Genomic DNA, 22,826 nt, shown 5'->3' on the forward strand with positions numbered 1-22,826 from the left:
TCTATTTGAATCTACAGCGCAGTACATTTTCTGTAGTTTATGCAATTTTTGGAAGAAAAGACTCTTTTTATGGAGACTTGAAAATAGTTCTAGCTTTTCTGCCTGCCATTTATTTCTATGTGGTTGAACATAACTGCACAGTTCGTGTCTGTTCACCCAGCTAGCTAAGTGTGCTCTTCTGTTTACAATAGTGTAGTTTTTAATGTGCGATCTCCTCGCTTGCATTACTAATACTTAAATGCCATCTGATTATATTTTGCCCTATGGCAGAATCAAACCACTCAGAGACTGCGCAGGATCCATCAAAAAGTGAAATGGAGCTGCTAAATGCTAGAATTTTAAACGACTTCATAGATAAAAGGATTACAATGGTAAGAGAAGACAGTATTTTTGAGGGAGAATGTAGATCCATGGATGGCTATCTCAACACTGTCCTTGAAAATGCAACGTTCAAGAACAAGGAAAATGGAGCTTCGATGAGCTTAAAGACATGTTTCGTCATTGGAAATTCAGTAAAGCACATTAGCATTCTCAAATAAACACTTTTATGCATAAGGGTCTATACTTTAATAGTGTTCAATTCTCCATCCTTAAATCAGGAATGATCAAAAATTGTTAAATAATGCCAATACCTAGCCCCCAATAAATCTAAAAATAAGATCAGCGGACATCTTAAATAAAGGTTAAAGCAGGGGCTTTACTAATGGTAGCAGCCATGGCCTGTTCCACTTTAGAAATTGGCATAAAACTTTTAGGCCTGAGGCTATCGCCTGTATTCCATGCATCTCAGTCATAAGCAGCATAACACTTGGCAAATTCACACTAAACAGTAGTTTGAATGCTTTCATTCCAACATTTTTGTACAATCACATCATTCACTGTTTATTTATACCCATGACATCCACCAAAAGCGAAACTTCAGAAGTAGAACGAAAACTCCAAGAGTTGGTATCGTTCTACAAGTACGAGCCGGAAAAAAGTGCAATGAGAGAGATAATGGCCAAGTTCAAAGCTACTGGCGAAACCACTGGATCTTTAAAGGAATCTCTTGAAAATTCTCAGATTTCACATCTTCTAATAAAGTTCAACAGTGCAAAAAAGCACATTTTTGTGCTTGATTTAATATACTTATGCTTGGTGTATGATGTATACTCCAAGGAAGATGTCTTCAAAATCATTGAAAATCTGTGCAAACAGTCCTGGGACTTGCCATTTAAGGTCAAAATACTGCAGATGAGTTTCTACTTCGTCCGATTTGATCTGACATTTGAAATGTGCTTCAAACTACTGAGCATGATTGTAGAATCGTTTGTTGTTGAAGACCCAAGCATTGATCTTATATCCAGACCTGTTGTATGCCAGGTTATTGAGAAAATTTTGTCGAAAAACATGTTGGAAAATGAATCCTACACGCGCAGCAATGAAGCAGAGAGTGGCACTGAAAACAACTATCTATTGGAGTATGGCCATCCAAGGAAGCTCTTTGAATTCCTTTATGACAATATAGTTTACAAAAAACAAACATTTCCGTCTTATATTTTATTGTTGATTATGAAATTTCCTAATATTGAAAAGCACCCTGAGTTCGCCACCTTTCTTAAAGATTATTTTATTGAGTGCTGTTTGGTGATTTTCAGTAAAGGAAAAAACGATGATAGGCTTCCAATGTTTGAAGCTGTTCTAAAGGTCGAGAAATCGTTTTCATCCTTTGCTTCCCTCAACTCTTTCTTTGAACACTTTCCTTCAATCTACAAAAAAAACCCCAAATGCGATTTGATGCTCAGGTTCCTATCATGTCTTTTTCCAATCAGGGTTGAGCTATTAAAGTTTCCCTTCCCATCGCAACTTTCTGCTGTTCTTCTTAGCTTTGTCAAGGACACAAATTTTTCACTCGCAGAGTCTGAAATTTTCTTAAGGCTTTTCGGTGATATTGTAAAAAATTTGAGGACTGAATTTGAAGTTGACGGTATTATAAGCTCCATTTTTGATAAGATTGGGGGTCTATCATCAGTCACCACAAATATTAACATGCTCTATTTTGATTCTCTGAAATACTGTGCCAAAAATGACCTGCGGGATCTTTTTGATAAAGGATTGGTCTGCGGATATGCATGCAAACGTGAAAGCTTAAAATCAAAGCATGAAAATGAAAAGCCCAAGAGCGGGAAAGCTACACCAGAAAAGCATGAAGATATGAAGAGTATAGTAAGGATGGGCATCAACGCAGAAGATAACAGCCAATATTGCATCGAAGAGATTGACAAATTCATATTTGACACTAAGGATTATATGGGACCATCGTGGAGTATATACTTTGATAACAACGGTGTATATGAGCTAGAAAGACTCAAAGAGTTTTCAGAAAAGAATCTTGAAAGTTTTATTGATGCTGTACCGCATGGGATTGATCTGTCATTGATGATTTTTGAGAGCTCGGCGCATAATTTTCAAATAGACAAAACGAACGAGACAAGGAACGCAGGCTTAGCATTGTTTGAGAAGCTTCTTTGTAAGATTTGCAACCATGAAACTTTGTTTGAGATAATTTTAAGGTTTTATTTATTAAACAGCGGAGTTGTTGCCGATCCAAGCCCCTTAAGAATTTTATTAAAATATTTGAAAAGTAAGACGGTAGAAAATGATGAAGGCTTGTTCATAGCCAATGAGCTTACGAATTTAATCAAGAATCTAGATCTTGAATCGATGAATATAAGGTCGGCTTCATTGCAAGGTGATACTAGAGGCCAGCAAGAAAATAGTGCATGCCTGGGCGTTAGCCGCACAGTAAGCACAAATGCAATGGAGAGTGTTAGCATACATGGAGAATCAAATAGCGGGATTACCTTATGCAAATTACAAGGTCTAGTAGTTAGCGATCTCTACTCATTTCTCAGCAAAGTGATCGAAGCTACTAAGCCTGAAAGGTGTTGGAACGAAATATTTAATTTATTAAGACTAGGGCACGGTTTCTTAAGTAATAAACTTGACATTATTCTTCAAATAGAACAATCCTTTATTTCAGTCTTAAATGAAGAGCATCTTGAATCTCTACACGTCTGCCTTATTGAATCGTTCGTCGAGCTTGTAGAATTCGAAAGAAAGCATGATGACAGTACTAAAGAAGGGCATGCTTCTATAGAGCAGCTGTATGCCAAGACTCTCAAGGCATTTGATGCATTTATGAATCATCTATCTAAGGAGTTTAGATCCACGCCAATTTGGCGCAGGGCAGTCTTATTTTCTCTAAAGTTAATCGACAACGGCAGATATTCAACTCGTGCCGGGAAGAACGAAAACCATGCTTCCAAAGTGAAGTTAGATGCATTCTCTTCGCATTTTCTTGAAGCATTCTTTAGTTTTTTAGGCCGTAATTACAAAGAGCTGTCAGAGTCTGAAGTTTTATTTCTCAACGAAGTTCTTTTCGTAATTATATACGAAATGAAAAGCAGAGATATCGTTTTGGAGACACTGGCTCGTCTTGCATCACTGCTAAAAATGTTTCTACTTAAATACAGAATGAGTGAGCTTGTCGGGTACATTACTAAAATGATATGTGGGGAGGATGAAGAGATAGCAGCCGCCTCTTTTGAGATACTAAGGATTATCTCCAGTAAAGTAAAGGAAGAAACATTATTGCTTGAGTGCGCAAAGGTTGATAGTCGACTGCACAATCCAAAAGATACTGCTGTTGATGATCATACTGTTGAAAAAAGAACAGTATTAAAGTACAAAGGAAAGAAAAAGAAAAACAAGGCTGGAAAACACGCTTCAGTTATTTCAGCGGAGAATAATAAAAACTCGAAGATAATCTTTGAAAAAGAAAAAATCGACTTTAACGCTTTGAATTCGGCAAAAGAATCAGAACTGGAGTCAAAAATAGATGATAATCGGCTTGCAGACCCAGAAGTTATGAAAACCAGAGTCTTTAAGGGACGACTTGTGACCATTCTGACCGACTCGTTCAAGAAGATACTTTCTGAATGCAGTCCCTTACGATATTCCATTGTCTCCCAAGTATTCCTGGAAATACCGTCATTCATCTTTAGCACTCTTGAAATTGCAAGCCTCTCTGAATACCTTAAAAAATACGTGGAAATGCCAGAACCCTTCCGAACAAATGCAATAGACTGCTTTATCAAGACATGCGGGAGTTCCAAGCAGTTTTCGTTCTGCCTAGAAACTCTTTCGTCCTGGCTGTCTGAGAATTCAAAGGAGACGTCACTGAGTCTAATATCAAAGATTGGCGAAAATCTACAGAGAGGAGATTTCTCAAAGCTGACGGGCTTGAACAACTTCCTCGATTATTCTCTCCAGTTTTGCAAATCAGATGATTTCCTAGACCTGTCCTGAACTTAATTGCTAAGTGCGAGTGCTCTTTTGATGCTCCTACCGTCAAAAAACTGATAAAGTTTTCACAAATATTTATTGATGGGCAAATGGAAGTTCCATATACAGCCACCCGGGAAGAGACACTTGCAAGTTACATAGCTTTTATCACCAACATTGTCAACCAGCACACAGTAAGTTATAAAAAGGCAAACTACCTCAAAACCAGCAATGACCATCAAAGTGGAGAATCTTTGCTTGTACAGCCATTCCTTAGTATGCTAGTTTGCATCACAAGAAAAAGAGTGGCATACTTAAAGCTAAAGTTCAAGTGCTTTGAGATTCTGTTTCATGGTTATTCTTTCTCAAGGGATGTGTTGAAAGAGGAACTTAAAAGAATCTTTTCCAGCCTTGCAAGCACTTTTCTGAGACAGGGATTAGGCATGTCTTCGTACTCAATCATGGAACTGTACCATATCTTACAGTTGTTGATAGACTTTAATAATACGGAGTTGATTAATGACCTGAAGCTTGAGCTGACTGGGCTGCTTCTAATTAGAGACAACAAAACTGTGGATTACGTTAGAATATTGCTGAAAAAGATGTTTACATCCAAATAAATAGACACCATATAAGGTACCGTGCAACCATGCTCGTTGATTTGAAGATAGTTTAATCTGTGTCCTATACATGTTACTTTAAAATTTTTAAAAAATTTTATCCTGTCTCTTGAGAGTGCTGTCTTTTTGTGGAGAGAGCGTAGTTAGAGATCTACATTTTATTCTAACGGTTTTACTATATATAACTCCAAGTATACTTGCACTTGACGTGCAATCAATGTTTCAAATAATATTTAATCAGAATAACTACACCAAGATGCATACAGCTTGTAGTATTTTAAAAGATTTTATTTCTTGCCTAGCTTTCCCAGCACGCTGCTCATCATTGAATTTAGCTCATCGGCTGATTTATCCTTTACAAAATTTTGAACCATGTCTTGCAAACTCTTATTTTTCAACAGCGAGTCCATTGTTGATGTATCAAAAGACCCAAGCGGACTGTTCTTCACCAGGTTGCTCTTCATTTCGAGAAGAGCACTGTTTTCAGGCTCAAATGCAAGGCCCTTCTCAATGTACCCACTTGCCTTGGCTCGATCAGTCTCTGTATATATAATTGCCAGTCTTATGTAGAATTTTACGAACTTTGGCTCAATTTCTATGCCCAATAGGCAGTCCTCAATGGCCCTATCTATCTGATCAAGTTTCATAAAGACCAAGGCTCTATTCGAGTAAACTAAGTAATTGGTTATGTCGTGTTCGAGCGCCTTGTTGTACATTTCCAAAGATTCGTCCAGCCTTCCTTCTCTAAAAAGATCATTTCCTCTATTTTTCATCTCTTCAGACTGGGCTTTCTCTTCGGGAGCAGCTATTCTGCTTTTCAACTCCAACTTCTTCAAAATAAATGATACCGTTTGCATATCTTCTTTGGAAATTGCCTCTTTGTTTTCTTCAAAGAATTGTTTTACATTCTTTAGTTTGTCTATGACTGTGTCTGCCATTTCAGGGATAAAATTTTTATGGAACAAAGGACTGGATGCTTGTAATTGGGCCATCTGCATTGAAAATATAGCACTTTTCTTGTGAGTAATTTCTTTTCCCCGTGAAAGTCCGTTGCTATATTTTGCAAAAATAAAGGAGGCCTATGAGCAGATTTGGATGGGCTTCGTTCTTCTCGAAGTTTGTGGTAGATCCTGCAGATAACCAGTTCACATTGCAATATGTCACCGTTGTCGGTGTTATGATGCAGTACATTTCATTCATTTCAGCCATAATTTACGAATGGGTATTTTCAATCTCCCACTCCACTGAGATTTCAAAAAGTTTGAATGAACTTGGCTTGCTGGCTGATAAGCATAGAGAATGTGTCAAATCTTATCCATATACTGTTTGTATTATTTTTGCAGCGATGATAATAGAGATGAGCTCTCTTTACATTTTAGATAGAGTCGTTAAATCTATTACCACTGACGGAGCTTTCGTGCTGGAAATCATCTACATCTTTTTGACCGAATCACTGGCATTATCAACAGGCAAGTTAGTAAGAACTAAGCCCATTGTAAATATTTCCAATCCATCTGTGTTTCCCCAGCTGTCGTTGGATATAACCGATGATTTTATTCTTATTTTTGTGACAGTCTATATTCCAATATTGCTTAAAATGAGGCCATTTGTCCAAGCGGCATTCCTGGCAGAAGTACTAAAAATACTTGCAGATTTTTCCATTCTTATCTTCCTAAACAATGAAGATGTGATTGCGCCGAAGAAGAGTGCTGTATTTCTGGATTGGGAGCCACTTGGCGAAGATCTTACAAAGCAGCTACTGAATCTATTTTCAAAGGTAGAATTTAATAAAGATAACTGTAGAGTTATCTTCTCATTGGAGAAGTACATCAATCTCAGCTCTAGGACTATTGAAATACCGCCCGAAGCACTGCACTTCTATGGCAAAGACGCTTTGGTAGGATACGTAGCCTTTGTCTTGGCGGAAATAGAGAATGGAACCACACAAACACTTATAAGCGCCACGATTATGTCGAGGATTGCCATCATTGTAGTACTATCACTACTAGTTCGTAAAGCTCTAACTCTGGAAAAACCGCTTCTTGAAATTATCAAAGCTGTTAGGATTGCCAGAATCTTGGAGTTTTCCCTAAATTTACTAGTTAATATTATATCAAGGAGATTAGAGCTTGCTTGCGACAGATTTGTTGTAGACCAGGGACTGAAGGACAATCTTCTGGAATATATTAAAAAGATAGACCAAGACCCCGAGATAGAATTTAGTTCATATTTTACAGAAGCGATGACTATATTTTCACAAAGGAACTGCTTGAAGGATCGAATGCATACAATACTGCAGTTGCAATAGTCTATTCTGTTCCACTTTATACTATAAATCGCAAACAACAGATTATTGACAAATAAACAAGATTTAATATTTGTGTGTTTGATCGTTTGTGACGTTGCAATCCAAGACGTACTATAATGAAGTATTAAATGATGATTGTTTGCACATTAGCTGATGTAAAGTTCAAGCCACATTCACCACCATCCATTTTTTTCATGCTGCAGAGCGTACTCAAAGAGTGTTTTGTAGTTGTGTTCCGAAATAAAAGTGAACACATTCATCTCGTTTATACTCAGAAGATATTTTTCATACTCGAAATCAGTGTCATTCAAGTGCCTGCAAGCCAACTTTGAATCTTCTATAAACAATAGCAAACCACTTTCCGTCAATTCGTTGATTAGCTGTGTGCCATAGATTTTGTTATCGCATTTAGTAAACTCCGAAAGGTCCTTTGGCTCAACAAGCTCCAAATTATTAACTTTGATCTTTCCTGTCTTAAAATCGGCAAACTTGTCAACCTTCATTAATTTTAATATTTCGTTATATCTTGCTTCGGTTAGTCTGTAGTTTCCTCTTTTCGAAGCAATAATCCTTGTGTTTTTGCAGAGAGCATCGCTGCTTTTGAACCCAAGAATGACTTCAGAATCGGTTCCAATAAAAGTTTTCAAGTCTGCCTCAAAGTTTTTGTCGTAAAAGGAGTTTTTGTAGAGAAAATCGTCCAAGAATACTTTTCTCGTCTTTTTGAAGTGGGCATGCTCACAGTCAACGACGTAAGGAACACATCCAATCGATGTTGTTATCACATAGTCTATTTTTGGTGCATGCCGTTCATTCACTAAATTCTCGGACGGATTTTCTGAATTTAACATATCTAAAAATGGTTGCTGAGGGCTAAAAACTAGACAAAAAGCAATACAGTACTGGAAGATTATCAGCAAAACAAACACAATTAATAATACAAAAATAGGCGTGTAATAATGTGCGGTTTAATGTTGATAAATGCTTGCATCAGGACTGAGTGGCAGGCTACATTTGATTAAAGTCCTTAGGCTCAAAAAGTATCCTCCGTGGCGGCTTAAAAGTTATGTGAGTCTTTAAATGGATTATGTCATCCAGGAAGTCAAATCTTTTTCTCTTTCCAATACGTTCTACGCCTCGATTGTTAGGTTCAAAGTCATGAAGCTTGTGCTTTGTACTAAGCAATTCATCTTTCGTTAGAATATCATTCGGTGGCCTATTTTCGTGTAGATACATACATTCATTATTCTGGCAAGGAATATTCTTCAGATAGAAGCTGCAGTACTTTGTTGTCCCATAGGTGCATCGCAGTATTTTACCATCAAGCATACTCTCGTCAACTTCCTGAATGCACCATTTCGCCTCGTTGTCACTATTGAACGTTATATACGCACTGGCAGTAGATTCAGCATTTTTAATTAGGTCACCCTGCAACACCTGCCCTTTAATACCAATAGCTGTGGGTTCTGCCGTACACCTAAATGGGTCGCAAAAGTGGGTCCTTTTGTTAATAATAATCTTCTTTATGCTTCCGAACTGTCCAAAAAACTCGTGCCTTTTTAACGCCTCCTCTTCAGCATATTTCTGAGGAATGCCAATTACATACACTAAATTTCGTTGGACTACTCGTATGTTAAAGTAATCTAAGATCTGATTTTGCATGTCTGGGACAAAACTTTTACAGGAATTAAACAGCAGATAAAATTTATCAGACAAGAAAAGATGTGCGGAAAGGCACAGAACGTCTAGAAAAATAGAAAAGCAGGCTTGTTGCAGCACAAAGTCGGATCTGTGGCCAAGTTGTCTGTTATGTTACGGAGTTGTATAATTTCGAAGACTAGGCTCCAGTTGTGGAACCATGCTTAGTGTGACATAAGGCAAGGCTAGCCCATCTGGCTCACAACTCCACTTTTGCAATGCGATACTGTTTCTAAGCAATAAAATAATTAAAACACCCACATGTATTAGAACTGGCCGCAAGTAGAGATAGCCAACTTTGGCGGATATCACATCAATTCAATGGAGCCACAAGTAGAGGCAGAAACAACACCCACGATCAGTTTTACATAAGAATTAAAACTTAATAAAGCATAAAAAAAGCATCAATTAAAAGCTTATTAAATATGCATATGGCATTTCAACCTGCAGCCCAGTCTAGCTTCAAACGTTGGGAAATACTGAAGATGCCTCACTGCATCGGTCAATACAGTGCTTACTAATCAGTGTTCTGGACCCCTTAATGTTTGGCATCTTCGACTACGACAGCGAACTACTTTTCAATCCTGAAGGAAGAATAAAGCAGTTGGAATTCATAAAAAAGACAACAGAGCTGGGAAATACAACTGTTGCGCTGTGCAACTCCAGAGTTGGAGTTTTGATTGCGCATGTTCCTAAAAGAACAAAGCTTGCTGAGCCCCAGCAGAAAGTGTTTGAAATAAACAACAAGACTCTTTTTACATTTTCAGGAATAACGAACGATGGGCTGTCTATTGTTCGATACTTGAAGAACCAAAGTGTATTCGAGAATGTCATAAAGGATAGGGATCTCCATCATCTTTACTGCTTTGATTCGCTCTGCTTTGATGCGGCACTCCGAACCATTTACAGCTCAGACCGACTGTACGGTGTTGCTGGAATATTGATGACAGACTTCAATGGAATTAAGGTTGTGGAGTTTGAGCCAGTTGGCTACGTGCGCGAGGTAATTGGTGCTTCTATTGGAAACAAGTCACAGTCGTGTAGAACTATCTTGGAAGACGAGGCAGATGCCATAAAGAATGGACAGGAAAAAGACCTGATAAGCTTGGGATTGAGGGCATTGAAAAATGCATATCCGGATCCTGACGAACAGGCCCTGAAGCAGGAGGATATTTACATATACGTGATGGAAGAAAATAAAGGAATCAGGATAGTTGATTCTGGGTTTGTTGAATTTGAGTAAAATTTTAATTCGATATTGGAATATACGATATGCTTCTGAGGAAGCTATATATTTAAGAAGGGTCAGCACAATATCTCTTAAAGCGTTTATTATGTTACTAGAGTACAGCCCTCCTATGCGATATAAAATTTTTGCAAGCACGGGTTGGCATTTAGGGATGTTGAATTGTGTAATGGCAAGCTTTCCTGTTTTATCTTTGAATGTGCTAGTACGGCTCTTCTATCCCGTTAAGTATTATCTCCCAGCATTCTTCGCTTCCGAATATTGAGTCGTGGTTATCGTTTTCAGTAATTTTCAAGTAACAGTTATTTGAGAGAATTGATAGCTGTATCGAATGATCGCAAGGTACAAGAGGATCCAGCTTGCCATGAAATAAATATATTTTGCATCGTATATTCCCGATATGCATTGCATTATTGTATTCAAAATCACCAGGAAGTAGTATTCGGATCGATGGAAACAGTCTCATCAGCATTCTATATATCCTAAAGTTCATCAGACAGTCAAAAAGAGTAGTAAAACTTGAGAAACAATAAACGTTTTCTGGGAAGAATTCGCACTCCTGGTCCACGAGATATCTACAATACTCAATGATTACACCGGTGCCCAATGAATGTCCAATAATGCTTATTTTCTCTGCTTCAAAGGTCTCCTTTAAATATTTTATGGCTGCATCTAAGTCATAGTTGACGTTCTTAACGATAAACTCACCTGTTGAACCCCCAAACTCCCTGTAATCAATCATAAGAAAGCAAGCGTCCTTATCCTTGTGCTTTCTTAATTTGGCTAAATCTGCAGCATCAACCCTGTCAATGCCCTTTCCATGGCATACCACAAAGAACTTTGTCTTTGGAGTTACATCATCAGCTTTGATTAGCAATCCCCAGATAGTCTGTTTATCTTGTGTGAGCAGTTTAATATTCTCTATGGATAGTCTTGAATAGTAACTCGGCGGTTTATTGGGAATTTTCAGAAATAGATCTTTTATTAGCTTCTTTATCCAAATTGCCATGAAAGAACCTTAGATATGCTTTATTTATGTTTTGTTCGACAAATAAGAAGTTTGTGTCAAACCATAATATTTGGATTGTTTTAGAACTCTATTAAAATATTTATTGAAAAGCATATGCACAGGCTCTCCATTCTTGGATATGATCTGCTAGTGCATACTAGATATCTCTTCTTTGGGTTTGTTGCTGACACTTAAAGTGATCCTTTGATTGATCAAAAATGAATAACAACAAATGCCACATCTGATCGAAGGCCCGTGGTGTTGATCCGCCATCAATGCATTTATATTCAAAAAAGTTTTCTCCCTTTACAATGACCGAACAAAAAATCACACCATGGACAGTGGAGGCAGAAAAAGATGGTGAAAAGATGACTACAATCAACTACGACAAGATCATCAGCCAGTTTGGGTGTGAAAAATGCACGCAAGGCCTGTTTAGAGAATTCCAGGAAGCAACGGGAAAACCTCTGCATAGGTTTCTAAGGAGAGACTTAGCTTTTGCACACAGAGACTTTGAAAAAGTGATTGAATGTGCCAAAAAGAATGAAGAGTTTTTCATATACACAGGAAGAGGGCCATCTAGCGAGAGTATGCATTTGGGGCATGCCATGCCCTTCATATTCTGCAAGTATCTGCAGGATACTTTTGGGGCGCCGCTAGTCATTCAAATAACCGACGATGAAAAGTTTCTCTGCAAAAACATCACTCTTGATAACAGCAGAGAGTATGGAAGAAATAACATAAAAGACATCATAGCATTTGGGTTTGATCCGGATCTAACGTATATCTTCTCAAACTTTGAGAGTTCCCATGTTTTTATGGAAAATATTTTGAAAACCTCCAAAAGTATATCACTGAATGAAGCAATGAAGGTGTTTGGATTTGATGAGTCAACAAACATAGGAATGATTGATTTTCCGTCCAAGCAGATAGCTGCAGGATTCTCCAGCTCCTATCCATTTTTAAAGAAAAACATGCTATGTCTCATTCCCTGTGCTGTTGATCAGGACCCCTTTTTTCGGCTGGCCAGAGACAAATGCAAAGCACTTGGTGAGCGCAAGCCGGCCTCTTTGTATCTGGGACTACTTCCCGATCTTCAGGGAACAAACAGGAAGATGAGTGCCTCGGATCAGAAGAGTGCTATTTTTCTGAATGACGGGCCTAATGATGTGGAAAACAAAATAAATAAGTTGGCATTCAGTGGAGGAAAGGAAACAGTCGAGGAGCACAGAAGGCTGGGTGGTGATCCTAGTATTGATGTTGCATATCAGTATTTGAGGTATTTTCTCGAAGATGATGAGGAGCTGCTAAGACTCAAGGAAGGCTATGAAAAGGGAGCGATATTGAGTGGAGAAATGAAGGCGTATTGCATAAGGGTTGTACAACAGTTCCTTGAAGAGTATCAAAGGAGACGATCTGAGGTTACTGATGAAGTTGTAGAGCAGTTTAAGAGTCTGGACAAATTCAAAGCCAACCTGAACGAGAAGCTTTCGAAATTTAAAATCTGAGCAATTAAATTTCTGCGTGCATTCAAGGACTCTTGATGGTTTTTATTAGTAAAGAGCTTTAGCCTGTGCTGGGCTGGGCAACAAACACTTTTTCATTTTACCAGTAGTTAAACATAAAATATTAAAAATTAAAACGGCGATCTGTAAAGCGGGGTGGCTAATAAGTAATTTGCCACTTAAAACTACAGCAACCGGGTCATCCATCTAAAACACAAGACTTTAAGAAACTAACCCAATTCCATAAAGATATGTACACTTTATTTAACAGAAGCGAGCCAGGGCTTCGTAGGCCTTTCGATCGTCCTCATCCAGCTCAACTGAACTATACTGGTCCTCCTCCTGTCTATACACACTTTCACAGACGCTGTTACTTCGGTTGACCTTTATTCTTCTCATGCTAACTTCCTCATCACGGGCCTGGCCATGCAAAGATCCATATCCACAGTATTCCCGTTGATATCCTGAAGTATATCCATTGGATGCAGTATCAATCTCAAAGTTGGGAACACTACGGCTCCTTTCTCTTCCGCTCTGCTGTCTTCTCAATATAGAACTATTCCAATAATTCTTAATCGCATTGTCGGTCCTTCCAGGCAGATGCTTAGCTATCTCAGACCATCTATTTCCATACTTCATGTGAAGTTGGACAATCATTTTGTCCTCCTCCTTCGTAAATGGAGTCTTTTTAATCTCTGGATTTAGATGGTTATGCCAACGTTCCCTGCACTGTTTACCTTGGCGGCTACCCATCATTTTAGCCAAAAAAGACCAATTTCGGGGAGTATACTTCTGGACCAGCTCTCTGAGTATCTGATCCTCCTCTCTGGTCCAAGGTCCTTTGTTTACAACGCAGGATCTGGAACAACTTTCTTCCTCATCAGACTCCAAACGTTTTTTATTTTCCATGTTAGGGATAAAATGTTTACAAATTTTAAATTATCAGATTTGGAAACCACCAAAATATTCTGATAAAGGAATCAATCAGTAGCGTACCAGGGAGTTCAAGCCTATACCCTAAGTGCCACTTGACACTGCTGTTTTCAAAAATAACAGTTGAGGTTTAGATAGAGAAGCTTAACATCCAAAGAGCTCAGCCATAAATAAAGCATTGAGAGTGCCAATCTACTATTTCACAGTATTTTTAGGAAATTAAACACACATTTGTTATAAAACCATTATTGTCCACTGATCTATCGTCATCTATGTATGGATTTGATAGATCTTCTTTTTGCAATTATCGTTATGCAGTCTGCCATGCCAAACGTCCAGGATGTGTATTTGAACACCAGTAGGACCAATTAACATTCACAGGAGGCAGGACAGTCGTCTGTGCGATCCAGAGCTGTGATCATTTATCAGAATGCAACAGTTTTGACAGCATTTGAAATATTTTTTGAACGGTCAGTCGGGTAAAAATAACCGAAAAAATTTTAGATACGATAAGAAAAGCCGGAGGATTCAATACAGCAGCATTCAAGGTGCCAGCATATGACTCCACAAAATACACAATATGCTTTAAAGTGCTGAGCCTTGTGTCAATTCAATTTAATAAAAGAATAGATTGTAAAAATCTACGATTTCATCCATCTTCCGGTTCCCAAACTCACCAAGCATTGCAAAAAGGCCAATAAAATTCCAAAAGTAATATTAAATTTTGTTTGGAAGCTGGCAATCTGGATCAACGTTGCCAGGTGAAGGGATAACCGCACTCTGTGGACGCAAAACCTCCGCTCGAAGGGCTTTGGATGAAGGACATGTGCCATTCTTCTTTTTAAGATAGCTCTTTTGGGCCGACAATCGGTTTCTGATTAAAAGCGCCATCTTTTTCTCTGAAACATTAAGTAGAGGTCTCTTCATGGGGCAAGAAAACAAAAAAGTAAAAGCGCTTGGGTCCGTCAAGAGACAATCGGAGCACATGCAGACTATTCATGGAGCCACGGCATAAAATACACATCAATCTACTTTCGGGATTATTTCAAAATCGTTTCAGGTTTATTTTTAGTGGCGACACCATGAACAAATAATGGACCAGGACTGCAATATTAGAGAAAAGTATTGTAGTAATGAAGACTATCCAGTGGTTCTCTGTATTGATGAATTTGGATTCATTGTTAAGAATGCAGACCAGCCCTTTGCTTCCAAGCCGATTGCTGACAACAGATTGACCAGAAATGAATGGTATGATCTCCTTGATAGATATGAAATTGATTACTGCCAGTTTAGCGAGCACATTCTGCATAAAAGATTGCTCCAAAGAGGAGTTCCTATTCTTCTGAGAGGAAAAATATGGAGAACTGTGCTCTTTAAAGGCAGGGATAGCTACGCTTCAAGATATCTTGGCATACATGAGGGTCTATATAAGATAAGTCTAGACCAAATATACCACAAGCTTGGGCTGGACTCTGCAAAATTAAAGCAGCTACAAAGAATTATTAAAAGGGACAAATACGTGGAGATGTGCCAGAAAACTTGTGGATACGAGTACCAAATACACGTGGACATTCAAAGAACATTTCGACACCACTATTTGTTCTCAAATAGCTATGGAAAGGGACAGACCGAGCTATTTAATATTCTAGTTGCCTTTGCAAACAAGTTCAAAAGAGTAGGATACTGCCAGGGAATGAGCGATATTGCAGCAGTATTTTTGATGCAGTATGAGGAGTTTGAGGCGTATGAAATGATGGCAACATTTTTCAAGAAAAATAAGCTTTCATGTCTTTTTGACAGTAATTTTACAAAATTACCAAAATTAATTAAAATGCAGATAAAGCTATTGCAAAAAGTAGCACCAGCAACATATGACTGTTTGAACAGATACTTAAACAGCATAGAAATACATCTTGTTACATGGTATCTTACTTTCTTTACTAGGTTCCACATCCGGCTGTGTCTAAGAATATGGGACTATATGATGTACTATGGTTTTGAATATTGCCTGTACTTTGTATGCGCTATTTTCAAAGCACAGGAGAACAGGCTTAAGGATTTGAACGAGGAACAATTTGTACAGTTTTTGAGCAGAATTGAGCAGGAAGTGTTTGATGAGAATGAAATTGTTGATCTGGCAACGGTTTTTATGGAGAGTCTTGATCTCAAACAGCTGTAGACAAGGATGCTTGGCTTAGATACAGCGATGGTATCTCATTGCAACAGGCTGCGGCATCTATTGTCTCCAAGAGCATATTTCTGTGTATGGACATCCTTTTTCAATCATACCTAACAGTCACACCTCTTGTGGATTAAAATTTTTAATATCTTAAAATGGTATTGTCCTGTATTTGTTGTTTATTGCTAGCTCTATTTATTTGTCTTTTAATATCATTTTTATTTGCCAAAAATCAACACCCCAATGCTATTCAAGGAGCTGTCATTTAAAAGATCAATAAGGGTTAAACTAATAAGCCTAAAAGTCGCCAATGAGGATAATCTGCTATCCGCTTATGTTATGAGCAATGTCAGAACAGTTTTCATAGACTGCTTTGAGTTTGAAATTGAACATCTGCACCAGGTCTTGTTTGAATCACTGAAAATCATGTTCTTCAAGCCATCAGCAACCTTAATAGGTGATTATGATGTTGGTGGCGTCTTTATCAATCTAAAGCTGCTTCTGGAGTATTTTGATAGTTCCAACAGAAGCGCCGTTACATTTGACCTTCAGGTTTTTAAAGGACCGGAGCTGAGCACAGCAGAGTATTTTGAAAAGAAGTACACGACCATTGGTAATCTTTGTGTTGAGATATCGCATAGCAAGCCATCAATTGCTAGCTCCATGATGTCTAAAAAGCCTTCATTTTTTGGAAAGCTAGATTGGATTTTTGAACAGTTCAACAACAAATACATGGCAAAGATTCTGTGCCTCTCGTTTCAAATACAACAGGGTACACTGCTATGCAGGATCAAGGCAATCTTAGGATTCCTAGCTATTCAGCTTTTTTCAAAGAAGATATTTCCCAACTGCGGCGGCAATCACAAGGATGAATGCGCAGATCCGTACTGCTTTAAGAACTACAATCTGCTTATAGGCAAAAAGAATGCGAGGCGGCTGCTAAAAGCTCTTTATTACTCCTCGGCAGCGTATGCTACCTCGGCGTTTCCTAATTTTGGACCCAAAAAGCTCAGAAATATGAATGGTATTGCAGACTCTGCGGTCAGATTTGTTTTGGAGCGAGCATTGATTTCTGAAAGTGATATTGTTGAAATACACCGTGGATCCTTAAGCTCCGTTGGATTTGTTATATTTTTTGACCCCCTTGATAGACTAGTAATTTCATTTCGAGGCAGTTGTTGCAGGGATGATGTATTCAAAATACTGGATGCAGGCTACGTGCCCTTTCTTCACGGCTTTGCCCACGAGGGGTTTTTAGCCCTAGCGATCAACTTTCTCAACGAAAAGATTAGTTTGATCTTAGCAGAAATGAAGAAAAGAAGGTGCACCTCAATTCTATTCACAGGGCATTCGATGGGTGGTGCCATAGGCATAATGTGCTATTTGATACTTAAGAACATGCCCAAGTTCAGGAGCAAACAGCTCGATTTTAATGGCTCAATTAAGCATCTAAAAATGACAGTTATTGTCTTTTCTGTGCCTCCAATTCTTTCAAAAAACCTAGTAAAACAGCACTATCCAGAAATAGAGGTTATTAACTACGAAAGCGATGTGGTGGCCCGCCTTTCTTATGGGTCTGTCCTGGACTTTAAATATCTTTGCGTTTCAGTTAGCTTCGCAAAGGAACTTTTTTCAGGATTTAATAAGTTTTTAGGGAGGGTGGAGATGATAAGAGAGCACATAAGAAAATCACAAATGCACGAAAAATTGTATTGTCCAGGGAAAATAATGCACATAAGAGCGGGTACGATCGAGTCCAAGCCAGTGTTTAAATGTAGGGAGGTGTCTCCGGAGTACTTTGATGAAATAAGAGTGGACATGAGGAGCATCATAGATCATTTAATGTACAAAGTGGGAAATGCGATAAAGTATTTTATAAATGAGCAATAGTATCGCATAATTGCTGGCATCGCCTGTGCTTGACCACGAAAATAGGAACATTGAAAGAGACAACTCCAATCAACCAGATGTGCCTGAAAGTTTTTGCCTATTGAGTGGAAATGCTTTGTAGAGTAGCAGAATCTATCTTCTTTACAATGAGCTATTTCTACAAAGCAGCCGTCTGCTGCCAAAAGCAATGGATTTGAAGAATAAACTTCTTAGCAAGATTTTAAAGAATGCGATGATGCGCCAATTGAGTGGCCTTCTTCACTCAACGCCACCGAGTTTTGCATAGTCGAATATGCTTGCCAATCCTGAGAGTACTTTACAAGCAGATCTCTTGATGAATGAATAAAATGCTTTGCCTAGCACGGTGGCGCAATGGTAGCGCGTTGGGCTCATAATCCAAAGGTTGGTGGTTCGAATCCACTCTGTGCTAAAGCAAGATGTGGTGTATTTAAGGAAGCGAACCCGTTGGGATAATCAGGTTTTGTATTGTGCTTGGCATAAAATTGTCTGTATGACGTTGAAGCCACCAATATAAGATTGTATCGTTAAGTTATTTAATAAACTTTAGAAAACTTAACGTACACAAACTCAATGTTTCAATAAAAAACATATAAACCAAAACTAGCTGTGAAGTGTTCCTAAGAGTCCTGAGCACGCTTTCTAAGACTGATGAACAAGGAACATTGAACTTACATCTGGGCGTGGACCTGTCGCTTGTTGTCTCAAGGCCACAGCACTGGAATTTCCTTTGAACATATTCCTTCTGCACAGCCGAAAGGGCATTCCACCGTTCGTTCATCCACAACACTCTTTTGTCAAGTATTCTATTGGATGATATGGCTAATATGATCTGGATATTCATAAGCGCTGAAAGTGTAAGAACAAAGAGGAACACCTTTGTCTTCCTCTCTGAGTTAAGACAGTTGAATCCAATAAATCCGTTAATGATCGAAAGAATGCCTATGGATGTAATAGGAAAGAGATATTTTGGAGGTATTGGAATGAGTGAGTCAGGTCTTACAAATAGCAAGTAAACTGTGAGGAGGGTCAGCACACCTGAGAGGATGACAGTAATTTGCAAAAGATGAAAGATAACCTTCACGCTGGTTCTTACCTTTTCAAGAGCATACATAGCAAAGCATACTGAAACAAATAAAAATCCATGATATGTTTCAAAGTGCAAATAAAATGTTTCAAGGAAAACAGGTAATTTCCGTTGTTAAAACAGCCCTTTGAAGTGCAAGGTGTTTAGTCACATGAAGCACATTGTATTTCTTTCTGCCCGCACATTTCAGGATTTTGAAGATAGCCATTTTTAATTACAAAAAGACTAGAAGCATAAATTGAAAATAAACATTGAGGTCTCATTAAAATAGTAAATTAAGTTTTACTTTTAGAAGCTGGCTTGAATCCGCCTTTCCTCAAAACTTCAAAGTTCGTAGCTGGCAGTGCATTAAGCTTCTCAACCTCAGCTCCGATCTTAGAGTCAATATCGGCAACAAATGCGCTTATTTTCCCTCGCTTCTCATCAAACGACTGCTGGCTTTCTGCCTTCTTCTTGTTGAGAAGCTCAATAGTCTTATCTAGGGACTCAATGCTATTTGGAATCGGTATTTCATTTTTCATCAGGTGTGTTACCAAATCAATATCTAGTGAAAATACACCTGATTTTTTCACTTTATTAATGGAATATATCAAAGAGTCATACATCTTGGGATCATATGCACTCTGTTCATTTAGCAGGCTCTCCTTTTCTACCTTAAGTGCATTGATGGTCTTTCTGATGCCATCCTTCTGCTCTTCAAGCGATTTCTGGACCATTAATTCTACCTCAAACTTGGAATACTCCTCTTCCATCACGTGGATCTCCTCCCTCTTAGCATTCCTAACTTTGGATAGCTCCGACTTCTGTGCCTCAAGAGAGGCAATCCTATTCTTAAGTTTAATAATCTCTGGCGACTTGACTTTCGAGCTCTCAGCAAGCTTATCAAGATCTGCTTTTAGTGAATCAATAACCACAAGCTTTTTTCCAAGCTCATTGCCCAGCTCACTAAGTTTCTTTTTGAATTCCTTTATCGACACTTCAAGTGCCTCAATGGTCTTGCTGTTATTCTCCATCTCCGAGAGCTTGCTCTTCTGGGTTTTTAAGCTTGCCATGCTGGCTGCAATCTCACTCTCCTCCTTTGCAGAAATACTGGTTGATATCAGTTTAAGCTCAAGATCTTCTAATTTTCTATTAATTTTATCAATAGAATCGTATCCGCCTTGGACCCAGGATGTAGCACCTTTGAGTGACTCAATCTTGCCTACCGCATCCTTAATAAGGTATTGATAGTTTTTTCTTTCTGCTCTGATCTTCTCTACTACATCCTTTGCTTCCTTTAGCTCACTTAAAATCTTTGCCTTAGGAGAGTTACTCTTTTCCTGTGCTATTATGGCGTTTATCTTATCATGGCATGCTTTTATTTCTGTCTCCAAAGAGCCAATATCTTCGGAAATCTGTTTAATTTGCGTAAGAAGCTCTCTCGTTCCAGGAATGCGCTTCCTTTTTGTCTCAAGCTTCTGCATGGGGAAATTTTTGCAAAAAATTTTAAAAGACAAATCAATAGAAAGGAAATACAAGACATAAAGTAATATTAGTTGCCACGTATATTTAGAGCACAGTGCCCAAATTTTAATGACATATGGTTATATAAGGCTAATGCATAGACACGGGCGGAGCATACTTATGCTTCTGTCGATTAATCATCCATATTACCTCGCATTCTTTTAACTAAAGCTGTTTTAAGTGGCATGCATATAAAATGCAATATATAGTTTGTCGGCGAGGAGCCAGATAAAGTAGTGAGAGTTTAGACATGCCAATGCTATTTATGAACCAACCAGAAATATTAACTTTATTGGTCAAATATTGAATAAATAAACCAGCTTTTGATAAGCTATGGATAGCCAAAAATGGATGATGAGGCTCAGCGAGCTTCTCTCAAATGCAGTAAATCTAGAACATCAAGCATTTTACTTTTACTTAGCTGCAGGCATACATTTTGACTCGCCCGCAATGTCTCTTTTAAATCTTAGGGATTTCTTCTATGGTGAAAGTGATGACGAGCTAAAGCATGCCAGGATTCTCATTGAGTTTATAAATCAAAGAGGACTAGGCCTAAAGCTAGAGAATATTGCAACTGAGGATCTAAAGAGCCTTTCAATTCAAGAGATCTTTGAAAAAGCCGAGGCATTCGAACAGGCAGTGCTGGACCACTACAAAATGATTCAAAAGGAGGCCGATGAAGTAGGGGATTATGCAACCACTCAATTTATTGATTACTTTCTGGACAAGCAGGTGAGAGAAGTCAAGGAGTTCCATGATAGAGCCATGAATGCACGCCGATGCAGCTGTCCTTTGGGCGAGTTTATATTTGATCAAAGCTTTTCCAGGAAGCAAAAGTTAAAGAAATTTAAACAATAAATTAAAATACCTTAAAATGCAAAAATAACATGCATAGTCAGCTAAAAATATGATATGTTTTGCACTTGTTTAATGGTAATGAGTAGTTTATAGTTAGCTACAGACATACATACTCGGTCACAAACTAAACATAAAACCTGCAGTCTTTCCCCAGACCTGCCATTTTTGCATTTAGTTGCTAAACAGATTTTGCTACCCCAACATGTCAAACAATGTCGTGCTTCACTTTGTTCAAACAACTCCACCAATCACCCGTATTTTAGTATTCTTAACAATCATAGTCTCCCTCTCGGTCTATTTGGATCTTCTCGCACCCCAGCAGATAAGCTACAGCAGGTTTTATCTCAAGGACTTTGAGTTCCACAGAATATTTACCACGTTCTTTTATTATGGAAGAATGAACTTCGAATTGGTGATGAATTTCATATTTCTTTACAGATACAGCTCCATGCTTGAAGAGTCATATGGAAAGACGTCGGAATATCTCTACACCATTCTTCTAATATTCTTCTGCCTGTTCTTCACAAGCAATGTCTTTTACGTTCCATTCCTAGGAACGTCTCTTTCAAACACAATCACGTATCTTTGGACCAGAAAAAACCCGCAAAGCATCGTTCAAATATTTGGATTTGTTAGTTTTTCTGCCTTTTATCTCCCCTTTATCTTTCCAGTTGTAACCTTAATTTTCGAAGGAAATGTGTCAAAGGATGAGATAGTGGGAATTGTCGTTGGGCATATTATATTCTATTTCACAGAGGTGTATCCAAAGTTCGGAAAGAACTTTCTCAAGACACCCTGTGCATTGCATAGGCTGTTCAAAGAAGAGTGTGATCTGTGCTTGAAGAAAGCGCAGCCGGTAAGTGTACTAAAGAAGAAAATTGAAGACTTTCGTAAAAATGGTAGTGCGTCTCTGGAAATTCCAGAGCATATTGAACCGTTAATCTCAAATACTGAAAAGAAGAATGCTGACAGCAAGGTAGAGCTTAATGGCGATAGATTGACTTCAAATGAAAACGTGGAAGCAGGCGAGGAGTGGGAAGAAGCCGATAGCTTAAACAGTGAAGAATGTGCAAGCGGCAGCTTGAAGAGTATCGATGACAACCTAGCTGTGGAGGACTCGAAACCGAACAAAGAAACGATAGATCAAAATCTAGATAAGGCACAAGGCAGTGAAATAGAGAATGGCATCGATCAGAATGAAGATTTCGAGTCTGGGGAAACTGCAGATGACCATATCGAATCAGACAAGGAACTGACGGGTCATGGGAAGGATGGAGTATCTGATCAGAGTGAGGATTTGGGACATGGGGAGATTGTGGATACAGATGAGGATTTTGAATCTGAAGAGCTGGAATTATTGGGCAGAAAAGATGAAAAGCATTACTCAAGTGAGGACGAGCATTCTTGGCAATCATCGTAAAATATTAAAAGTGCTTTTTATCTTCAACAAGAACTATTTCGTTTTTAAAGCAGATTCTTGACAGAATTTACCAGCCATACAAGCTATTTTAGTACAATAATATCAGGCCCACAGACGCCTTGACTTTAATTTAGGTATTTATTGGAGATGGCCTCGTACATTCACGTATGAAGTTAATTTTTCATACACCTGTACTGCACCAAAGTCCAGTATTAAATAGAAACTGCCA

The 22,826-nt window shown here is 38.4% G+C and overlaps 17 protein-coding genes and 1 non-coding gene across 18 annotated transcripts; 11 read left to right on the forward strand and 7 right to left on the reverse strand.

The window, feature by feature from the left end:
• Positions 1-263: 263 nt before the first annotated feature.
• VICG_01874 (uncharacterized protein) lies at positions 264-539 on the forward strand (the record flags this gene model as incomplete). Its single annotated transcript, XM_007605257.1, has 1 exon — positions 264-539. One exon carries the CDS (start codon positions 264-266, stop codon positions 537-539), a length of 276 nt encoding a protein of 91 aa, XP_007605319.1.
• Positions 540-894: 355 nt separating this feature from the next.
• Positions 895-4,350, forward strand: VICG_01875 (uncharacterized protein; the record flags this gene model as incomplete). Its single annotated transcript, XM_007605258.1, has 1 exon — positions 895-4,350. One exon carries the CDS (start codon positions 895-897, stop codon positions 4,348-4,350), a length of 3,456 nt encoding a protein of 1,151 aa, XP_007605320.1.
• An 86-nt stretch (positions 4,351-4,436) lies between these two features.
• Positions 4,437-4,946, forward strand: VICG_01876 (uncharacterized protein; the record flags this gene model as incomplete). The annotated part of the gene is made up of 1 exon (XM_007605259.1): positions 4,437-4,946. One exon carries the CDS (start codon positions 4,437-4,439, stop codon positions 4,944-4,946), a length of 510 nt encoding a protein of 169 aa, XP_007605321.1.
• A 287-nt stretch (positions 4,947-5,233) lies between these two features.
• On the reverse strand, positions 5,234-5,884 carry VICG_01877 (uncharacterized protein; the record flags this gene model as incomplete). Its single annotated transcript, XM_007605260.1, has 1 exon — positions 5,234-5,884. One exon carries the CDS (start codon positions 5,882-5,884, stop codon positions 5,234-5,236), a length of 651 nt encoding a protein of 216 aa, XP_007605322.1.
• A 143-nt stretch (positions 5,885-6,027) lies between these two features.
• Positions 6,028-7,254, forward strand: VICG_01878 (uncharacterized protein; the record flags this gene model as incomplete). Its single annotated transcript, XM_007605261.1, has 1 exon — positions 6,028-7,254. The coding sequence occupies one exon, from the start codon at positions 6,028-6,030 to the stop codon at positions 7,252-7,254; it is 1,227 nt and encodes a 408-aa protein (XP_007605323.1).
• Positions 7,255-7,427: 173 nt separating this feature from the next.
• On the reverse strand, positions 7,428-8,102 carry VICG_01879 (uncharacterized protein; the record flags this gene model as incomplete). Its single annotated transcript, XM_007605262.1, has 1 exon — positions 7,428-8,102. The coding sequence occupies one exon, from the start codon at positions 8,100-8,102 to the stop codon at positions 7,428-7,430; it is 675 nt and encodes a 224-aa protein (XP_007605324.1).
• A 157-nt stretch (positions 8,103-8,259) lies between these two features.
• Positions 8,260-8,913, reverse strand: VICG_01880 (uncharacterized protein; the record flags this gene model as incomplete). The annotated part of the gene is made up of 1 exon (XM_007605263.1): positions 8,260-8,913. The coding sequence occupies one exon, from the start codon at positions 8,911-8,913 to the stop codon at positions 8,260-8,262; it is 654 nt and encodes a 217-aa protein (XP_007605325.1).
• A 577-nt stretch (positions 8,914-9,490) lies between these two features.
• On the forward strand, positions 9,491-10,192 carry VICG_01881 (uncharacterized protein; the record flags this gene model as incomplete). Its single annotated transcript, XM_007605264.1, has 1 exon — positions 9,491-10,192. One exon carries the CDS (start codon positions 9,491-9,493, stop codon positions 10,190-10,192), a length of 702 nt encoding a protein of 233 aa, XP_007605326.1.
• A 205-nt stretch (positions 10,193-10,397) lies between these two features.
• VICG_01882 (uncharacterized protein) lies at positions 10,398-11,204 on the reverse strand (the record flags this gene model as incomplete). The annotated part of the gene is made up of 1 exon (XM_007605265.1): positions 10,398-11,204. One exon carries the CDS (start codon positions 11,202-11,204, stop codon positions 10,398-10,400), a length of 807 nt encoding a protein of 268 aa, XP_007605327.1.
• A 311-nt stretch (positions 11,205-11,515) lies between these two features.
• Positions 11,516-12,712, forward strand: VICG_01883 (tryptophan-tRNA ligase; the record flags this gene model as incomplete). Its single annotated transcript, XM_007605266.1, has 1 exon — positions 11,516-12,712. One exon carries the CDS (start codon positions 11,516-11,518, stop codon positions 12,710-12,712), a length of 1,197 nt encoding a protein of 398 aa, XP_007605328.1.
• Positions 12,713-12,973: 261 nt separating this feature from the next.
• Positions 12,974-13,618, reverse strand: VICG_01884 (uncharacterized protein; the record flags this gene model as incomplete). The annotated part of the gene is made up of 1 exon (XM_007605267.1): positions 12,974-13,618. One exon carries the CDS (start codon positions 13,616-13,618, stop codon positions 12,974-12,976), a length of 645 nt encoding a protein of 214 aa, XP_007605329.1.
• A 1,117-nt stretch (positions 13,619-14,735) lies between these two features.
• VICG_01885 (uncharacterized protein) lies at positions 14,736-15,821 on the forward strand (the record flags this gene model as incomplete). Its single annotated transcript, XM_007605268.1, has 1 exon — positions 14,736-15,821. The coding sequence occupies one exon, from the start codon at positions 14,736-14,738 to the stop codon at positions 15,819-15,821; it is 1,086 nt and encodes a 361-aa protein (XP_007605330.1).
• Positions 15,822-16,064: 243 nt separating this feature from the next.
• On the forward strand, positions 16,065-17,711 carry VICG_01886 (uncharacterized protein; the record flags this gene model as incomplete). Its single annotated transcript, XM_007605269.1, has 1 exon — positions 16,065-17,711. The coding sequence occupies one exon, from the start codon at positions 16,065-16,067 to the stop codon at positions 17,709-17,711; it is 1,647 nt and encodes a 548-aa protein (XP_007605331.1).
• A 358-nt stretch (positions 17,712-18,069) lies between these two features.
• VICG_02284 lies at positions 18,070-18,141 on the forward strand. The gene has a single exon. It is a non-coding gene; the product is annotated as a tRNA-Met (tRNA).
• Positions 18,142-18,261: 120 nt separating this feature from the next.
• Positions 18,262-18,843, reverse strand: VICG_01887 (uncharacterized protein; the record flags this gene model as incomplete). The annotated part of the gene is made up of 1 exon (XM_007605270.1): positions 18,262-18,843. One exon carries the CDS (start codon positions 18,841-18,843, stop codon positions 18,262-18,264), a length of 582 nt encoding a protein of 193 aa, XP_007605332.1.
• A 248-nt stretch (positions 18,844-19,091) lies between these two features.
• Positions 19,092-20,279, reverse strand: VICG_01888 (uncharacterized protein; the record flags this gene model as incomplete). Its single annotated transcript, XM_007605271.1, has 1 exon — positions 19,092-20,279. The coding sequence occupies one exon, from the start codon at positions 20,277-20,279 to the stop codon at positions 19,092-19,094; it is 1,188 nt and encodes a 395-aa protein (XP_007605333.1).
• A 373-nt stretch (positions 20,280-20,652) lies between these two features.
• VICG_01889 (uncharacterized protein) lies at positions 20,653-21,177 on the forward strand (the record flags this gene model as incomplete). The annotated part of the gene is made up of 1 exon (XM_007605272.1): positions 20,653-21,177. One exon carries the CDS (start codon positions 20,653-20,655, stop codon positions 21,175-21,177), a length of 525 nt encoding a protein of 174 aa, XP_007605334.1.
• A 202-nt stretch (positions 21,178-21,379) lies between these two features.
• On the forward strand, positions 21,380-22,597 carry VICG_01890 (uncharacterized protein; the record flags this gene model as incomplete). Its single annotated transcript, XM_007605273.1, has 1 exon — positions 21,380-22,597. One exon carries the CDS (start codon positions 21,380-21,382, stop codon positions 22,595-22,597), a length of 1,218 nt encoding a protein of 405 aa, XP_007605335.1.
• Between the last annotated feature and the right edge of the window lie 229 nt (positions 22,598-22,826).

Source organism: Vittaforma corneae (genome assembly GCF_000231115.1).
Source record: "Vittaforma corneae ATCC 50505 unplaced genomic scaffold supercont1.21, whole genome shotgun sequence".
In the NCBI taxonomy this organism is placed as follows: Eukaryota; Fungi; Microsporidia; family Nosematidae; genus Vittaforma; species Vittaforma corneae.